Source organism: Heterodontus francisci, chromosome 5 (assembly GCF_036365525.1).
Source record: "Heterodontus francisci isolate sHetFra1 chromosome 5, sHetFra1.hap1, whole genome shotgun sequence".
NCBI classification, from domain to species: Eukaryota; Metazoa; Chordata; class Chondrichthyes; order Heterodontiformes; family Heterodontidae; genus Heterodontus; species Heterodontus francisci.
Window position 1 is genome coordinate 90162715 of NC_090375.1, and position 20097 is coordinate 90182811.

General features: G+C 42.0%; 1 protein-coding gene across 8 annotated transcripts in view; it reads left to right on the forward strand.

Annotated features, from left to right (window-relative positions):
* The window catches only part of LOC137369955 (protein EFR3 homolog A-like), a 325373-nt gene extending 305953 nt beyond the window's left edge, over positions 1–19420 (forward strand). For 6 of the 8 annotated variants that reach the window (XM_068031744.1, XM_068031748.1, XM_068031749.1 and 3 more), the window contains 3 exons: positions 1783–1886; positions 2482–2531; positions 16484–19420. In XM_068031744.1, coding sequence (XP_067887845.1) covers positions 1783–1886; positions 2482–2531; positions 16484–16592 — 263 coding nt within the window. In that variant the 3' untranslated portion in view covers positions 16593–19420. The remainder of the gene's footprint in view (positions 1–1782; positions 1887–2481; positions 2532–16483) is intronic. The other 2 variants (XM_068031747.1, XM_068031752.1) reach the window with 1 other exon arrangement.
* Positions 19421–20097: the final 677 nt, after the last annotated feature.

Sequence of the window (20097 nt, forward strand, 5' to 3'; positions counted from 1 at the left end):
GGAATTCCAGAATTTAGGGCCTAGGCAGCAGAAGGCACAACCACCAATTGTGGAGCAATTAAAATCAGGAATGCTCAAGAGACCAGAATTAGATGAGTGCAGAAATCTGAGGGTTGAGGGGCTTGAGGAGATGAGATAGCAGAGATAGGGAGGGGGCAAGGCAACAGTGATTATACGTTGCTTCTAACTTGTAGTTTTGTCCAGCATTAGTAAGGTAGCATAGTAATGTGGAACTTGTCTTGATAAGTGCTTGAATACCAGACAGTGATGCTTTTCATTGTGAGTGAGAGATAAATGTATAATATACAAGTGAATTATTTAAATTTCAAACTTTGGTTTAGTGATGTAAAAATCTGCTGACAGTGCTGGACAAGTAACCATAAATTTTATATTAATGTGTACTAGAATGACTGATGCCTATTTAGCCCTCATGTCTGGAATGATGGTGTTTCATTGATACTATGGGCTAGATTTTACCTCTGGTGGACGGGAGCCAGCCACCAAAGTAAAAGTCGGTGGCGAACCTGCTTCCGCCTAGCCCGGGGATCCGTCCTGCATTTTACGGGTCCCTGGGCTTTAATTGTTTCAAGTCGGGACTTCCACCTGCTTGAGGGAGGAAGCCCCGTCTCATTGAGCTGCTGGCCAATCATTGGGCTGGCAGCTCATAGTCCCAGCAGCGCATAGTCCCAGCAGCGCATCCAGGAGCGGTGGCCACTGCTGGGACTGCAGCCCAGCCGAGGATATAGAGCCAGGACTGCAGGTAAGTTTGGGTTGCCTCGCCGGGGTAATCGGTAGGTCCCCGGCGAGGCAAGGGTGGTTGTTTGGGGGGAAGGGGGGAGGCATCTGGGGTCCTAAAGGTGGTTGGGGAAGCAGGGTGGCCCTTAATCGGGCATGCTGTACCCGTTTGTCAGGGCCCCCCCCGGGGCGTGGAGAGACTGACAACATTCACCGGGCAGCCTTTCCTGGCTCCAGGATCCCTGCCTGCCACAGGTAAAATCCCTGTGGAGGCGGGCGAAGGCCCTTAAGTAGCCACTTAAGGGCCTTGATCGGCCTGGGGCAGGCAGCCTGTTCTCCCCCCACCCCCCCTCACCCAGCCACCCTAAGTAAAGTGGGGCGGAGGTGTGAGCGGGTCGGGAAGGCCTCCCGGAGCCTCCCACTCAATTTTATGCCACCTCCCCGCCACCATCCAGCTTGCTGGGGTGGCGTAAAATTCCAGCCTATAGCTCTACAACCATAACTATTTCTGCCCAGTGCCAATATTTGCCACTTCACAAGCCACCATCTCTCCCATGTGTAATCTAAATCACAAGGATGAATAACATCCTTCAAAATTAGGCACACATTCATTTCACCTGTTAGTTTCTCCTGCCATCCAAGACACATAACAAGTCCAAAACTCAGACCAGCATTGTACATGCAGTCACATGCTCCATGTGCACATAGAATACACAGGGATTGTATTTCAGGTTCACATATGTTAAATCTACTTTCCAGCCTCCATCTACTGCTAGAGAGAATGAGATTTTCACCAGTGGGTGCATATAAGTAATTACAATGCATGTCAGTATTTTGATTGGGTTCTGGGACATTGTTGTTTCGATTCATGGACTAAAGCTGACAGAACATTATCCACTTACCAGCCTGCCACTTTAGTTGATCTGCAACCAAATTAATGAGAAGTAGCACATTTATAATACAACTTTTATGGTATGAATTTTGTAAGATTCTTATTATTTTAACAAGGATGGGATTCCCACTCTTTTTAATGTCTCTGTAAAACAGAAAGCCAAAATCTTGAAGAACAAGAAAGAGAAAAGCGGCGTCAAGTAATTGAAAAGTTTCAGAAAGCACCATTTGAGGAGATTGCAGCTCAATGTGAATCCAAGGTGAGGCCAAACCGCTCTTGCAGTGTAACTATTGGTAACTTAATGGTAATGGAACAGCTACAGATTTCCTTCCATTAGGTCAGGTTAGTGTTTATGGCAGAACACAAATGCTAGGTTTTTTCCAACTGAAAGCATTTTTGCATTTTTCCTTTTTCCCAGGGGTAGTGGAGAGGCATTGAGAGATGATTTCTTTTTCCAAGATGGCAGTTATTAAACTAGTATAAATGCAGTATAGTGTGGAATGTTTTTCATAGGGTATCCTGGACATAAAACTTCAGACCTGAAATACTCCAATTAGATTTTAACTGCTATCTGAGCCCAAAGGATCATTGTATATGTATTTTAAATGGTTGTTTGTAGTGATATAACTCTTGAATAATCACTAAAGTTGTCTGCTGCAGTACTACTCAACATTATTTAATTTGCCTGGCAGTCATCTTTCTTTTAAAAAAAAAATGACATTGTAAAACTCCAGGATTAGGGCTCATCTAAAAAACATGACTGGTTGAAAAATATTGTATTTTTATATCAGACTAAACAGTTGTTTGTGTTGCGATTTATTGAGAAAAATAAACAAATTTACCTCTTCTTCCAGTCAAACCTGCTTCATGACAAACTTACAGAGATATTTGAACTGACAATAAGGTAAGTTACTTCCTTCTGAGTAAGAATCCTATCATTTATTCATTAATTTATAATAGCCCACATGGTGTAATGCAAAGTAAAATAAAATGAATTCCCATTTATTGCAAAACAACTAAATTATGTTTTGTACTTAAATGTTGAACAGCCTTTATTTATTTATTTGTATTTTTGAGTATTGCCAGCATTTCTTATTTTTATTTCAGATTTCCAGCATCCGCAGTATTTTGCTTTTATTTTAGTTTTTATTCCCCAGCTCTACAAGAAATTAAGAGTTTTCATGTGGAGCTCTGTCTGAATACTGATTTGTTGAATCTGTTTAATTAGTACTTCACCACAAACCTCAAATTAGTTGTCCATCAAGCATGGACTACGTTTTGAAATCAATGGGCTAGATTTTATGGAGCCAGCAAGGTCCCGCCACCAGGGCTGTAAGTGGGGAGCAAACCCACTTCGGCAGTCAGCAGGACTGGGGGCCACATCTTGTCGGCAGTAGCCAATAAGTGGCTGCCATCCCTTAAGAGCTGCCGGCCAATCAATGGGCCGGCAGCTCAGCAGCGCCGCCACTAGTGGTAGCCGCTGCTGGGCTGCACCTGCAGGATGAGGGCACATCGAAGGCAGGTCTGGGAGCGCCAGGGCCAGTCAGGACCCAGGGGGAGAGTGGGGGACGCTGGCAGCATTGCCTTGGAGGCAGCCATTGCTCCCATGGGGGGCTGTCCTTGGGCTAAAGAGCGCCCGGAAAGCAGGCACCCCCGTCCTAGAGGCCACCAGGGCTTACCTGGCATCTTCACATATGGCAGAAGGACCCCCACCCCAACCAAGCACTGATAAAATGCCAGCTGAGGTGAGAAAAATCTCTTAATTGGCCACTTAAGTGGTTCAATTAGGCTCCAGGCAGGCGAGCTGTCTGCCACCTTTCTCGCCACTGGCAAAATGGTATGGCAGCGAGAAGATGACAGGAACACCACGCATCACACTCCCGTGCCATTTTGTCAGCTTTCCCGCCTCCCAGCACATCTCCAAATGGCTGGTAAAATCAAGCCCAATGTGTCTACTTCGTACACCTATAAAAAAAAATGACTGACTTAGTAACTTCAGAATACTTTCACCATGTTTTAAATAAAATTCTTAAGTTTTTTCAGCTCAACCCAAATAGAAAAAGATGCAGTTTTGGTAAATAGCTTGTGTAATTTACCTCACCAGTGAATAGAGCCAGATATTTCATGAGTATCTTGAGCTTTCTAGGTGTCATTTAGCAGAGTAATAAATTTCACATTCATTGGCTTACCATCCAGGACTGTAAATGTGATTCAAAGTATTCAAAAAAAAAAAAGAGTGTTATTGACCTGGACATTAATTTACTTCTGAGGTATAGGTCATGACCAAAACATTCATGCATCAATTAAGAAAACACTATTGCGACCAGCTTAATTCTAGCTGGAATATGAAGTTGATTATACATCATTCTAATTTATGTTGTAAAATTGTGTTTTCATGATACTTGGGCAGAAAAGGGGATATGATCAATGTATGTTTTCTGGCAAATTGAACTTTCACTGAATGCTAGAGCAAAATACTGTGGCTGTTGGAAATCTGGAATAAAACACAATTCTAGAAATACTCAGCAGGTGGCAGCATCTGCAGAGAGAAACAAGAGTTAACATTTCAGTTCGATGTCCCTTCATCAGAACATTAGGTCTCTACAACTCTGCTGTATTTAAATCTTACCATTTAAGGTGTATTTCCTCTCCCTACTCTTACTTCCAAAGTATATTACCTTACTTTTTGTTACATTGAACTGCATTAGCCTTTTATCTGCCCATCTCGAAAACAATGCCTTTCTGCAGTGTTTTGCCATGATGTTCATTTTGGCATCATCAAATTTGGATATTGCTTATTCAATTCCTATAGCCATGTAATTTATAGTGAATAAGAAATTTACAATATTTTTAAGCAAATTTTGTACCATTGCTGAAATGTTCTGTTGCTTCTGAATGATGTGAAAGTTGCACTGGGAGTGACAGAATTCGAGTTATATATGCTGAGTACTTGATGAAGGTAGGGTTTAAAGCTTGTGCAGAGTGAATTGGAGCCTGTAATTGATATCTAGGCAGAAGCAATGCAATTTGTGGCCTAGCTGAGTAAGGAAGTAGTGATGCCAGGGCTAGATTGCACCCTCTGGTTATATTTTCTGTAATAAATAAATGTTACTGTTTGATCTTATGAGTTTGACCAGAATTATGATGCCTTCAGAATTGCCAGATATGGAGGAATATAGGTTGTTCAAGAAAGGTATAGATAATAGAAGGTGAGCTTTATATGTTCAGAATAATTTGTAAGTTAGTGATTAAAAATAGTATCTCTAGTAAGAGCAACAAGCGAAACAAACTAACAAAGCTAACCAGCAGATGGAGGACTGGGTTAGCAATTGGGGCTTGTTACAGACCTGCAGGGAATGTCAAGCAAGATGTCAGCATTTCATACAATTAGATAAAGTTATATGTAAATTATATAATTTCAACTAAGAGTATAGTAATTGTGACTTCACCCAACCCAGTATAAACTGGGAATACTTTAATGGAAGTATATGGATAGAACCAGAACTAGTAAATAAGGTACAAGACTGTATCATGAGATAATGGGAGATCTTGCATCGAGATCTTGTTCTTGCAATCAGAACAATATTCATAGTTTTTTTTTAAAGTAGCAGAACCTTTAGTCCAAATGGCCATTATAAGATCAAATTTGAGATAATCTGGGAATCACCTCCAGGGAGAACCAGAATGGAATGAGGGCCTAAATAAAATATATTAAACAGGATGTATTGCTGATGTTGGTAGAGGGAAAAATAGCCGACTTTTAAAACTATAACAAAATGCAAGATGAGCAAGTGTAACTAACAAGTAATTACACAAATGGATAAATAAAGCCATTAAAATGGAAATAAGGAGGAAAATTATTCTGATAAAGCCTACAGGAAATTGGAGGGAATGCTATAGAAAATATTAAAAATTGGGCTGAGAGGAAACTACAGGTAAACATTGCAAATACTGTCGAACACAATCAGGCACTCAGTATTGTAACAAGACCATTAGCTTTATATAAACGGCGGTATTCACTAGCACAGTTTGCAGTACTCTTGGCTCTGGGTCAAAAAGTTTTGGATTCAAGGCCCACACTAGGAGTATATAAACTAGGCTGAAGCTTCAGAAAAGTACTGAGGAAGTGCCATCCTTTGGATGAGAGCTTAACAACACTTGAAAAGGCAGATTGGACCTTAAGATCTCCTAACATTGGTACCTGAACCAATGCTATATAAAAAAAAAACTGACCATTCAACTCATTTTTGTTATGTGAGATGTTGCTCGCACAGAATTGCTATTATGTTTACCTACATAAGTCACTGCATTTAATTTATCTTTGGGAAACATTTGAAATATTTCAATAACAATTGTTATATTAGTAAAATAACGTATTTAGTCATTCTATTTAGACTAGAACAGTACCGATAGTGCAATAGTTTAATAGGAAACAGCCAGCATAGAACTAGGAGGAGGTTCGGATTGGAGAGCCACTTTAGCTTCTTGATGACCTGACCAAAGAAAAAATATTTATTATTTCTAATTAGTGTCCAGACCATTTGCACAAAGCTTTTAAAAGCAAATAGAGTTTTGAGATGCAAACCAGAAAAGTAGACTACAAGGCAGCAGAAGTTCTGCTAAGGTTTTATAATGTACTAGTTGGGTCAGACTTGGATAGCTATTTACAGTTTTGATAGTCATGCTTCAGAAAGGATATTGCTATTTTGAGAAGGTGCAGAGTGACCAGAATGATCCCAAATGTAAAGAGGATTAGTGAGGAAGGATTAAAGAAGCTTAATCTGTAGAGATGAGGTTAAGGGAGCAACTCATCAATGTATTACTTGCAAGTAGGTCAAGGTAAAGATTTTTTTTTAAACTATGAAAAAATCGATCAGATAATGTTGTAGAATCAGACATGTAAGGCATTCAAACTGCACTTGGCTGAGACGGAGCGAGACTGGCACAGTTTAAAAGTGCAGTGGCAGCAGGAAGGAGCGAGACTGAGCGAGACCGGCAGAGTTTAAAAGTGCAGTGGCAGCGGGAAGGAGCGAGACTGAGCGAGACCGGCAGAGTTTAAAAGTGCAGTGGCAGCGGGAAGGAGCGAGACTGAGCAAGACCGGCAGAGTTTAAAAGTGCAGAGGCAGCGCGCCAGAGTTTTGGAAAAAAATGGCAACATTGACGTCACAGGAGAGCTGCAAGGTGATTGATTGGTGAGTCACTGCTGTTAGGGATTAGCTCTAAATAGTTGGGTAAGTATCTCGGGTAAGAAAAGTGTTTTTTTTAGGGAGTTCTGTAGTAACAAGGACCAGGGAAGAAGGGCTCTAGAGTAACTGATATTATTGGACATTAAGATCTTCCAGAAGATTTAATTTAATTTAAAAGGTTAAATCATGGCAGGAGAGCTCAAAGCCGTGGTGTGCTCCATGTCGGAAGCCGGGAACATTTCCAGTGCCCGGGACCAGCATGTGTGCAGGAAATGTATCCAGCTGTAGCTCCTGGAAGCCCGGGTTTCGAAGCTGGGGACACTGTGGAGCATCCACCAGGCGGAGAGTATCGTGAATAGCACATATAGAGAGGTGGTCACACTGCAGGCTCAGACCCCACAGGCAGGAGGGGAATGGGTGACCACCAGGCAGAGCAGGAGGACTAGGCAGGCAGTTCAGGAATCTCCTGTGGCTATTCCCCGGCAAAACAGATGTACTGCTTTGGATACTGTTGGGGGAATGGCCTCTCGGGAAAGCAGCAGCAGCCCAATTTGTTGCAACACGGTTGGCTCTGCTGCACAGGGGAGGAGTAAAAAGTGTGGAAATGCAATAGTTATAGGGGATTCAATTGTAAGGACAATAGATAGACATTTCTGTGGCCGCAAAAGAGACTCCAGGATGATATGTTGCCTCCTGGTGCTAGGGTCAAGGATGTTTCAGAGCGGGTACAGGACATTCTGAAGGGGGAGGGTGAACAGCCAGTGGTCGTGGTACACATTGGTACAAATGACATATGTAAAAAAAAGGATAAGGTCCTAAAAGCAGAATAAAGGGAGCTAGGAAGTAAGTTGAAAAGTAAAATCTCAAAGGTAGTAATCTCAGGATAACTACCAGTGCCACGTGCTAGTCAGAGTAGAAATAGCAGGATATATCGGATGAATATGTGGCTGAAGAGATGGTGTGGGGGGAGGGGCGGGGGGTTGGATTCCTGGGGCATTGGGACCGGTTCTGGGGGAGTTGGGACTGGGACTGATGTCCTAGGGGGAGGGGGAGTATTTGCTAAAGTGGTTGGGGAAAGTTTAAACTAAAATGGCAGGGGGATGGGAACCTTTGCAAGGAGTCAGAGGAGGGAGGATCAAAGACAAGAACAAAAGACAGTAAGAGGAATAAGAAAAGTGATAGGCAGAGAAATCCAGGGCCAGAATCAAACAGGGCCACAGTGAAAAGTAGTGGGAAGGGGACAAGTAATGTTAAAAAGACAAGCCTGAAGGCTTTGTGCCTTAACGCGCGGAGCATTCGCAATAAATTAGATGAATTAATCGCGCAAATAGATGTAAACGGGTATGATATAGTCAGGATTACGGAGACATGGCTGCAAGGTGACCAGGGATGGGAAATGAACATCCAGGGATATTCAGTATTTAGGAAGGACAGACAAAAAGCAAAAGGCGGTGGAGTTGCATTGCTGGTTTAAGAGGAATAGTGAGGAAAGGTATTAGCTCTGACGATGTGGAATTTGTATGGGTACAGCTGAGAAACACTAAGGGGCAAAAAGCATTAGTGGGGGTTGTATTTTTTCTTTGGCCTCCTTATCTCGAGGGACAATGGGTAAGCGCCTGGAGGTGGTCAGTGGTGTGTGGAGCAGCGCCTGGAGTGGCTATAAAGGCCAATTCTAGAGTGACAGGCTCTTCCACAGGTGCTGCAGAAAAATTTGTTTGTCGGGGCTGTTACACAGTTGGCTCTCCCCTTGCACTTTTGTCTTTTTTCCTGCCAACTGCTAAGTCTTTTCAACTCGCCACACTTTACCCCGCATTTATGGCTGCGCGCCAGCTCTGGCGAACGCTGGCAACTGACTCCCACGACTTGTGATCAATGTCACAGGATTTCATGTCGCGTTTGCAGACGTCTTTAAAGCGGAGACATGGACGGCCGGTGGGTCTGATAACAGTGACGAGCTAGCTGTACAATGTGTCTTTGGGGATCCTGCCATCTTCCATGCGGCTCACATGGCCAAGCCATCTCAAGCGCCGCTGACTCAGTAGTGTGTATAAGCTGGGGATGTTTGCCGCCTCGAGGACTTCTGTGTTGGAGATACGGTCCTGCCACCTGATGCCAAGTATTCTCCGGAGGCAGCGAAGATGGAATGAATTGAGACGTCGCTCTTGGCTGACATACGTTGTCCAGGCCTCGCTGCCATAGAGCAAGGTACTGAGGACACAGGCTTGATACACTCAGACTTTTGTGTTCCATGTCAGTGCGCCATTTTCCCACACTCTCTTGCCAGTCTGGACATAGCAGTGGAAGCCTTTCCCATGTGCTTGTTGATTTCTGCATCTAGAGACAGGTTACTGGTGATAGTTGAGCCTAGGTAGGTGAACTCTTGAACCACTTCCAGAGCGTGGTCGCCAATATTGATGGATGGAGCATTTCTGACGTCCTGCCCCATGATGTTCGTTTTCTTGAGGCTGATGGTTAGGCCAAATTCATTGCAGGCAGCCGCATACATGTCGATGAGACTCTGCAGGCATTCTTCAGTGTGAGATGTTAAAGCAGCATCGTCAGCAAAGAGGAGTTCCCTGATGAGGACTTTCCGTACTTTGGACTTTGCTGTTAGACGGGCAAGGTTGAACAACCTGCCCCCTGATCTTGTGTGGAGGAAAATTACTTCTTCAGAAGACTTGAACGCAAGTGAGAGCAGCAGGGAGAAGAAAATCCCAAAAAGTGTGGGTACGAGAACACAGCCCTGTTTCACGCCACTCAGGATAGGAAAGGGGTCTGATGAGGTGCCGCCATGTTGAATTGTGCCTTTCATATTGTCATGGAATGAGGTGATGATACTTAGTAGCTTTGGTGGGCATCCAATCTTTTCTAGTAGCCTGAAGAGACCACGTCTGCTGACGAGGTCAAAGGCTTTGGTGAGATCAATGAAAGCAATGTAGAGGGGCATCTGTTGTTCGCGGCATTTCTCCTGTATCTGACGAAGGGAGAACAGCATGTCAATGGTCGATCTCTCTGCACGAAAGCCACACTGTGCCTCAGGGTAGACGCGCTCGGCCAGCTTCTGGAACCTGTTTAGAGCGACTCGAGCAAAGACTTTCCCCACTATGCTGAGCAGGGAGATTCCACGGTAGTTGTTGCAGTCACCGCGTTCACCTTTGTTTTTATAGAGGGTGATGATATTGGCATCACGCATGTCCTGAGGTACTGCTCCCTCATACCAGCACAGGCATAGCAGTTCATGTAGTGCTGAGAGTAAAGCAGGCTTGGCACTCTTGATTATTTCAGGGGTAATGCTGTCCTTCCCAGGGGCTTTTCCGCTGGCTAGAGAATCAATGGCATCACTGAGTTCCGATTTTGTTGGCTGTATGTCCAGCTCATCCATGACTGGTAGAGGCTGGGCTGCATTGAGGGCAGTCTCAGTGACAACATTCTCCCTGGAGTACAGTTCTAGGTAGTGCTCAACCCAGCGGTCCATTTGTTTGCATTGGTCAGTGATTATGTCTCCTGAGGTCATCGCACCTCACTGGACAGCTACCGCCCGCCTCAAACCGGGCAGCCCCCGGTCAATAAGGTTCTGTCCCGCCACAGTCCACCTGCTTCAATGGGTGCTTGGAGCTCAGGGTCATTGCCCGAAAAGCAGACTGCAAAACCGCACCAAACAACATGAAAAACGGAAAGAAGGTACCAGCCCTTCGCTTTGCAAGCTGGAACGTCAGAACTATGTGTCCTGGCCTGTCGGAAGACCTTATACAAATCAACGATTCTCGGAAGACCGCCATCATTAACAACGAGCTCTGTTGACTCAATGTAGACATTGCAGCACTTCAGGAGACACGCCTCCCCGCGAGTGGATCTCTAGCAGAGCAAGACTACACCACCTTCTGGCAGGGCAGGGATCCTGAAGAACCAAGACAGCATGGAATGGGCTTCGCCATCAGAAACTCCTTGCTCAGCATGATAGAGCCTCCCTCAAATGGCTCGGAACGCATACTGTCCATCCGACTGCTCACCACCTCTGGTCCAGTACACTTACTCAGCATCTATGCTCCAACACTCTGCTCCCCACCTGAAGCTAAAGACCAGTTCTACGAGGAACTCCATAATATCATTAGCAGCATCCCCAACATCTATTCCTGCTGGGGGACTTTAATGCCAGGGTTGGGGCCGACCATGACTCATGGCCCTCCTGCCTTGGGCGTTATGGCGTTGGAAGGATGAATGAGAACGGGCAGAGACTGCTTGAGTTGTGTACCTATCATAACCTCTGCATCACCAACTCGTACTTTCACACTAAACCCTGTCACCAGGTTTCATGGAGGCACCCAAGATCACGTCATTGGCACCAGCTAGATCTCATCGTCACAAGGTGAGCCTCCTTAAACAGTGTTCAAATCACATGCAGCTTCCACAGTGCAGACTGCGACACTGACCACTCCCTGGTGTGTGCAGCAAGGTTAGACTCAGACCAAAGAAGTTGCATCATTCCAAGCAGAAGGGCCACCCGCGCATCAACACAAGCAGAATTTCTCATCCACAGCTGTTACAAGTGAATTTAGAAATTTTTGTAACAGCCCTTCAAAACACTCCCACAGGGGATGCTGAGACCAAGTGGGCCCACATCAGAGACGCCATCTATGAGTCAGCTTTGACCACCTACGGCAAACGTGCGAAGAGAAATGCAGACTGGTTTCAATCTCATATTGAAGAGCTGGAACCTGTCATAGCCGCTAAGCGCATTGCACTGTTGAACTACAAGAAAGCCCCCAGCAAGTTAACATCCGTAGCACTTAAAGCAGCCAGAAGCACTGCACAAAGAACAGTCAGGCGCTGCGCAAATGACTACTGGCAACACCTATGCAGTCATATTCAGCTGGCCTCAGACACCGGAAACATCAGAGGAATGTATGATGGCATTAAGAGAGCTTTTGGACCAATCATCAAGAAGATCGCCCCCCTCAAATCCAAATCTGGGGGTTGTATATAGACCCCCAAACTGTAGTGGTGATGTTGGGAATGGCATTAAACAGGAAATTAAAGATGCATGCGATAAATGAACATCTGTAATTATGGGTGATTTTAATCTGCATATAGATTGGGCAAATCAAATTAGTCACAATACTGTAGAGGAGGAATTCTTGGAGTGTATACGGGATGGTTTTCTGAACCAATACGTTGAGGAACCAACTAGAAAACAGGCCATCCTAGACTGGGTATTGTGTAATGAAAGAGGAATAATTGACAATCTAGTGGTGCGAGACCCCTTGGGCTCTTCATCGAGATGGAGAGTGACATAGTTGATTCTGAGATAAGAGTCCTGAATCTTAGTAAAGGAAACTACGAAGGTATGAGGCGCGAGTTGGCCATGACGGATTGCGAAATGTTACTTAAAGGGATGACGATGGATAGGCAATGGCAACAATTGTTTATCCCTGTCTGGCACAAAAGTAAGACGGGAAAGGTAGCCAGTGCATGGCTTACAGTGGAAATTAGAGATAGAATTGGATCCAAGGAAGAGGCATATGAATTTGCTAGGAAAAACAACAGACCTGAGGATTGGGAGCAGTTTAGAATTCAGCAAAGGAGGACCAAGGGATTGATTAAGGAGGGGAAAATAGAGTACGAGAGCAAGCTTGCGGGGGAAGATAATAACTGACTGTAAAAGTTTCTATAGTTATGTGAAGAGAAAAAGATTGGTGAAGACAAATGTAGATCGCTTACAGTCAGAAACAGGGGAATTTATTATGAGGAATAAAGAAATAGCTGACCAACTAAATGCATATTTTGGTTCTGTCTTCACAAAGGAGGACACAAATATCATACCAGAAATGTTGGTTGAGGTGAGAGAGAGGAACTGAAAGAAATCAGTATTAGTAGAGAAATGGTGTTGGGGAAATTGATGGGATTGAAGGCCGATAAATCCACAGGGCCTGATGGTATGCATCCCAGAGTACTTAAGGAAGTGGCCCTAGAAATAGTGGATGCATTGGTGGTCATCTTCCAAGATTCTATAGACTCTGGAACAGTTCCTACAGATTGGAGGGTAGCTAATGTAACCCCACTATTTAAAAAGGGAGGTAGAGAGAAAGCAGGGAATTATAGACCAGTCAGCCTGACGTCGGCCGTGGGGAAAATTCTAGAGTCCATTATCAAAGATTTTATAGCAGAGCACTTGGAGAACAGTGGTAGAATCGGGCAGAGTCAGCATGGATTTACGAAAGGGAAATCATGCTTGACAAATCTACTAGAATTCTTCGAGGATGTAACTAGTAGAGTTGTTGAGAGGGAGCCAGTGGATGTGGTTTATTTGGACTTTCAGAAGGCTTTCGACAAAGTCCCACGTAAGAGTTTAGCATGTAAAATTAAAGCGCATGGGATTGGGGGTAGTGTATTGTGATGGATAGAAAATTGGTTGGCGGACAAGAAACAAAGTGTAGGGATAAATGGGTCTTTTTCAGAATGGCAGGCAGTGACTAGTGGGGTACCACAGGGATCAGTGCTAGGACCTCTGCTATTCACAATATACGTTAATGATTTAGATGAGGGAACTAAATGTAATATCTCGAAATTTGCAGATGACACAAAACTGGGTGGGAGGGTGAGTTATGAAGAGGATGCAGAAGAGGCTTCAGGATGATTTGGACAAGTTGAGTGAGTGGGCTAATGCAGAATAATATGGATAAATGTGAGGTTATTCACTTTGGTAGCAAAAACAGGAAGGCAGATTATTATCTGAATGGCTATAAACTGAAAGAGGGGAATATGCAGCGAGACCTGGATGTTCTCATATATCAGTCGCTGAAGGTAAGCATACAGGTGCAACAGGCGGTAAAAAAGGCAAATGGTATGTTGGTCTTCATAGCGAGAGGGTTTGAGTACAGGAGCAGGGATGTCTTGCTGCAATTATACAGGGCCTTGGTGAGGCCACACCTGGAATATTGTGTGCATTTTTGATCTCCTGATCTGAGGAGGGATGTTCTTGCTATAGAGTGAGTGCAGCGAAGGTTTACCTGACTGATTCCTAGGATGGTGGACTGAAGTATGAGGAGAGATTGAGTCGGTTAGGATTATATTCGCTGGAGTTCAGAAGAGTGAGGGGGGATCTCATAGAAACCTATAAAATTCTAACAGGACTTGACAGGGTAGATGCAGGAAGGATGTTCCCGATGGTGGGGGAGTCCAGAACCAGGGGTCATAGTCTAAGAATACGGGGTAAACCTTTCAGGACTGAGATGAAGATAAATTTCTTCACTCAGAGAGTGGTGAGCCTGTGGAATTCGCTACCACAGAAAGCTGTTGAGGCCAAAACATTGTGTGTTTTCAAGAAGGCATTAGATATAGCTCTTGGGTCCAAAGGGATCAAAGGGTATGGGGCGAAAGCAGGAACAGGTTACTGAGTTGGATGATCAGCCATGATAATGAATGGCAGAACAGGCTTGAAGGGCCTACTCCTCCTATTTTCTATGTTTCTATGGCTGTTCGACTGGATGAGTTAGTGTACTTGTGGGACAGGCTTCATTGAACCAAATGACTTTATCATCTTTCTTATTTTGTATCCTTCCATACGGTGAATATTTGAAAGGAAGTTATTTTTGAAATAAGCAGCATTACAGTCAATGTTAGAAATTTTAGTAAGCCATTTTGATAGTGATCTTCTATTTCTCCCTTCAGTTCTGGACTAAAGCAATTTATTCTTCAGTTCTGTACTGTATGATTGCAACACAAAACTTGCAGCATTTGTGTTCATTTCCAGGTGACTGGTAGGGGCTAACAACAAGACATCGTTCAGGTTTTGATAGTAGATTACTTTGATTTTAAATGGATCCTATTTCTAAAAAAAGATCATGCTGAGGTTTTTTAAACTTGCAAAGAATGAAAAGTTGTGCATTCCCTATTACTGTTGATGCACAGCCATGCTTTCTTTAGTTATGCCAGTGCTTATGTTAAATAAAATGTAAAATGGTCTGTTTTAAGTATCGGTCCATGATTGTATACCAATTTCTATCTATTGATCTAATCTTAGGATAATAAAAGCTTTGGCAAGAAACAATACCACTCATTTTTTTCATTATACCATCCATGGTATTAAACCTGGCAGCTCTTGCTTCAACTAAGACCATCCTTCTTCTGGTGGCTTTGTTTGCTTATTGTGGTCCTGGTCCTTTAAACCCCTGTTGTGCATGCCAAAGTAGGGCAGTATGACATTGGCAGCAGTTAAGGCAGATAAATTAACCAGACCAAATTTGTAGTAGGTGGAACACATATGAGATTTAGTGAAATGTAAGGTACTGTACATTTGAAGGAAAAAAATGAACCGTTAAATGTTTCAAAACTTGGTAAGGGTGAGGTTGAGCAGGATCTCTATGTAGGGTGGCGCAGTGGTTAGCACCGCAGCCTCACAGTTCCAGGGACCCGGGTTCGATTCCGGGTACTGCCTGTGTGGAGTTTGCAAGTTCTCCCTGTGTCTGTGTGGGTTTTCTCCGGGTGCTCCAGTTTCCTCCCACAAGCTAAAAGACTTGCAGGTTGATAGGTAAATTGGCCATTATAAATTGTCACTAGTATAGGTAGGTGGTAGGGAAATATAGGGACAGGTGGGAATGTTTGGTAGGAATGTAGGATTAGTATAAATGGGTGGTTGATGTTCGCACAGACTCGGTGGGCCGAAGGGCCTGTTTCAGTGCTGTATCTCTAATCTAATCTAATCTAATAATACTCTCGGTCCTCAACAGATCCAATCAGAATTTATTAATGAAAGACAAATTTTGCACTGCTGCCAGCAAGAGATTCTTTTCAGTGATCAACACTTGGAATGAACTGATTTGTAGGGTAGTCAGGGGCAAAAATGTGTGCAATTATTTAAGACGCAGTTATATGTTGTGTTGGGGGAGTAAACTCTTCTGAATGGTTAAGTTTGGCTAAATGAACTTCCCCATCTGTACTTACTGGGATCTTGCAAAGCGTTCACAGCAGGAACCTGGGTTTGTTGTCGGCAAAGTACAGAGATATGCAATAATATAAAATATTTAAAGGTACTACTGTGTATGTAAAACTGTTTGAAGAGCGTAGTGCATGATCTTTGAGTAAGAATAGTTGATGTGGAAAATAAATATTCTCTCCTTTTAAAGTAGAACCCATTGTACAAGATTAAATGAAGGTTTATCATAGTGGTACTACTTGTGAACCATCCATTTTATACATGTGCTAGCTAGAAAAGTATAGAATCGAGAATTAAGCTGGACAAAATGGTATTTTATTTCACTTACAGGGTACCATCCATTTAAAAATAAAACTCAAACATAAAAATCTGGAGCTAGGCAGGAGGTCAAGTAAGCTCAACAAACTGATAGTTTCCAGGCCGAGATGTAGTTCTAGATTCCCTATTGAGCAACTGCTGGTATGGTCATGAAATCATCAGTGTAGTGCCTCCTGGATAGGATCATTAGACATATTTTATTCTAGGTGAGTAATTTTTACCTAACTTCTTTAGCATTAGCAAGTTTAGGGAGCACCTTTTGTTGAAAGTATTGTTTGCTCTTCATCCTCCTCCCTCCACCAAACACAATGTGTTTATGAATAACTTGTCAAATGTTAGATTAATCATTGTCTTTAAATGTTTAAAGTATTTTGCAAGGTGTGAAAGAAATTCAGTAATCTGATTTAGATTTTTCTCTAGCAGGCCGCCTCCAAGCCCATCGGGATCTATGAGCGTTGCAGCTGGCCATGTCCAATACCATTCCATCCCAGTCTATGAAATGAAATTTCCAGACCTCTGTGTTTATTAGCCACCATTAATGTTTGGGGTATCTCAAGGAAACAGACTCCTCTGGGGGGTGTTATGTTTTCCATTAATGATGACTCAGAATAGTGTTCAAGTGGAGCAATTTCTCAGTCTCTAAATAAAGCAGTTGAATAATATTAGGGCTAGTTGAACTGAAGTTCACTGATATGTTATAGTCCTTCAGTATGTATAATGTGTAAGGGTATAAGTATCATGTAGTGAAGAATGCATTTAAAAGCTTACTATTTGCTTGAAGGTGCAAAGACTATAATGTTTATACCTGACAAGAGGTCCAGTAGGATTGTTAACACACACAAATTGTAGTTTTGAACAAAACTATGCATGGCTTTTGTGTTTTTCTTTTAAGAAATAGGAATATATGCTGAAAAGAATGGACCTTATCGATGCAACTGAACTCGCTTCAGGTTTCTCTCCATCACATTCCTGTTAACTAGAACTATTTTTTGTGAATTTTGTAATTTTTCTTTTTTCCAACTTGTCTTGGTAAAAGCTCTATAGATAATTTCTGAATGTAATCACTTGTCTGAGTCAACCAGATTGAACAATGAATGGTGGAAATTGGTGTTGTCATTCAGTGCTGTCCCCAGGCACAAAAAGACAGGATGATTTCATGACTTTCTTTTACTACATAGAAATATATCTAGATTGCTGGTTTTCAAAGTTTACACAACTGTTATAGGTATGTTCATATTGATATAAGTATGCATACAGTAATCTTCTAGGACTTCTTTTGTATTATTAAGCAGCAAAAAAATGCAATGATTTGAACCTAAATCAGTTTGAACTAAAGCATCGGTAGGCCTATTTCCAATATCCATAGGAAAAGCTAGTTAACCAACTCAGCTGACCGTGTTTGAGGCATACTTAGAAATCTTACGAATATTTCACTCCAGTAATTTGAATTATAAATATTGAGGAAGTATTGCTGTTTTTCTTAGTGATAATTTTGAACTCACTCCAAAAAGAGCTTTTATAATGCCCATCTGGACAGTGACACTTTGGCAATTTTTTCCCTCCACGCCTTTAACATTCATGGAGTTTCTCAGTGCCACACATCTTTCCTGACCAAGAGGACTGGCAGGAGCCCTGCTTCCAGTCCATGCGACTTCACGCAGCTGCTGGAAAATACATGAGTGTGAGCTACTGTGATTGACCTCTGATTTCCCCACCTGGGCCATGGATGAGCTCTCTTTACCTAAACAATAATTACTCAACACTGTTGGTGACTATGTTTTGTTTCACTGTTAGTTAGTCTTGACATTGAGGTATTGATAAAATTAGACATCCAAAAAGCATGGGAAACTGTGGCTAGATTTATAATAATTAGTTAGTATTTTTGTAGTGCAGCCATTGAAACCATTACATTTCCTAGTAACATTTTGTTTTAAATTCTACGCATTTCAGATACTATCTATGCGGATGAAATATCTCTGAAATCATGCATATGTAAAGATTCCATTTGACGTCTTTCCTACTATAGGTCCTATTCCTGAAAAGATACCAGCTGAAGACTTTATTGTTATCTCAATTACACATGAAAATTATCAAAATTGTAATATGGTTAGGTCGTTAAGACATTTTGTGTATACTTGAACAATTGACATATTGATGGGTAATATAGGCAGCACGTCCAGCCATATTTAGTAATGAAATGACATAAATTTGCATGTGTTATGTTTGTGTTTTAAGAATGTACACTTGGCTAACTTCATCTTTTTGAAACTGGGTTTCTAAATTCACTATTTCAAATTGGTTAAATTAAATGCACAATATGCATGGAAAATCTACACACTGGACCAATCTGAACAAGGTTGTAATTAACTGTTACTAAGGAGTCGAGGTTAAATTGTGAATTAAAATCTATACATAATAGCACTGTCTTTTTATTAATTTAAATATCTAAACATTTAAATTTAGTTAAATAAGATGTTGTTAACATCAGGCAAATTGGCTGCTTTTTTTGGGTTCTGTAGAAATTTTATCACTCAAACCAAATTTTAAAGAGATTGTTGTTTGCTTAAAGTGGCAAAATTGTATTTGTACAAAATATTTTTCAGTTATGATTTTATTTTCTTCTAATTAAGATCAGATTAGACAATCAGTGCTTTCCATTTGATGTTATTTAACTTCAAACAGTTTTTCATGCGTTTCAAAATTTCATATATTTCAAAGTATTAGGTAAGTCACTATTTGATTTTAACCTAAATTTAACTAAAATGCTGTACTGTCAAAAAATTGCATTGGACAAATCTCTTCACTCAATGTTTATTTTTTTAAACCAAATAACCAAATGTTATACTGGAAGCTGCAGTCTCCTGTGGACTTGGTTGTGTGAGCAGCAATATGTTGGATTGATGAAAGTCTTGTGATTGCATTAATTGAATGTTTTTGACTTTATTGAGAACTTTCTAAATGACCATTTGCTGTCCTTTAGAGCAGACATTTTTGTATGCCCATAAGTTATAGTGATTGTAGCGAGCATCAGCAAAATTATTTGTGAAATGCTGCCATAAATTCTATGTTGATGCCTCAACAAGGAAAATGTAACTTCAAAGATAGTCTGCTTCTAAGCACAGCTTCAACTGTGACCAGACGTGCATAAACCATGTTTGTTAGTTGTTATGTAATTTCTAGACATGTGGAATATGATTTCAGGATAATGTTTGACAAGTACATCTGTTGATGCCTGTAAAACTTTGGCTTCTCTGTACAGTTCAGTCTTTGTCACCCTTTAGAAAAGTTAAAAATTTAATGTGAAGTGTATGCTGCACAAGTGCAAATGGCAAAATAAACATCTTCACTGTTAAATGCTTTTTTTAGTTTCATTTTCTCAAATCAATAAAAATGTGTACATTTCCGGAGATAATGCACCATTAACATTCAGAATATTTCATTATTCACACTTTGTGATGCAGATATACAGCTGAACTATGAAATGTCTGTTGCTGAACCTTTCTTGCAGTTACAGCAGCTTTTTGAAATGTATGTCTTTTTTGAAAAGACTTGCAGGTTGGTAGGTAAATTGGCCATTATAAATTGCCCCTAGTATAGGTAGGTGGTAGGGAAATATAGGGACAGGTGGGGATGTGGTAGGAATATGGGATTAGTGTAGGATTAGTATAAATGGGTGGTTGATGGTCGGCACAGACTCGGTGGGCCGAAGGGCCTGTTTCAGTGCTGTATCTCTAAACTATGGTAGAACTTTCTCTATGGAACTTGGCAGGCACAGTGCACTTCAGTTTTCTTCCACCAGGCTGTTTGCATAGCTCAGGCCCACCTCAGCAGGTATTCTGCCTAAAAATCAAGAGCAAATTGGAGCTTTTGTACAGGCCTCCATGATCAGCAACCAGAAAATATGAAGTGCCTCAAACCTTCCTGGGGCAGGCGATTAAAATAAAGTTGAATACTTGCTCTTGTTAGGTCTGAAATTATTTGTCAATATTAAGAGCAAGGGGCTGCAGAGCGACTAGTATATAAGGCTACCAGGC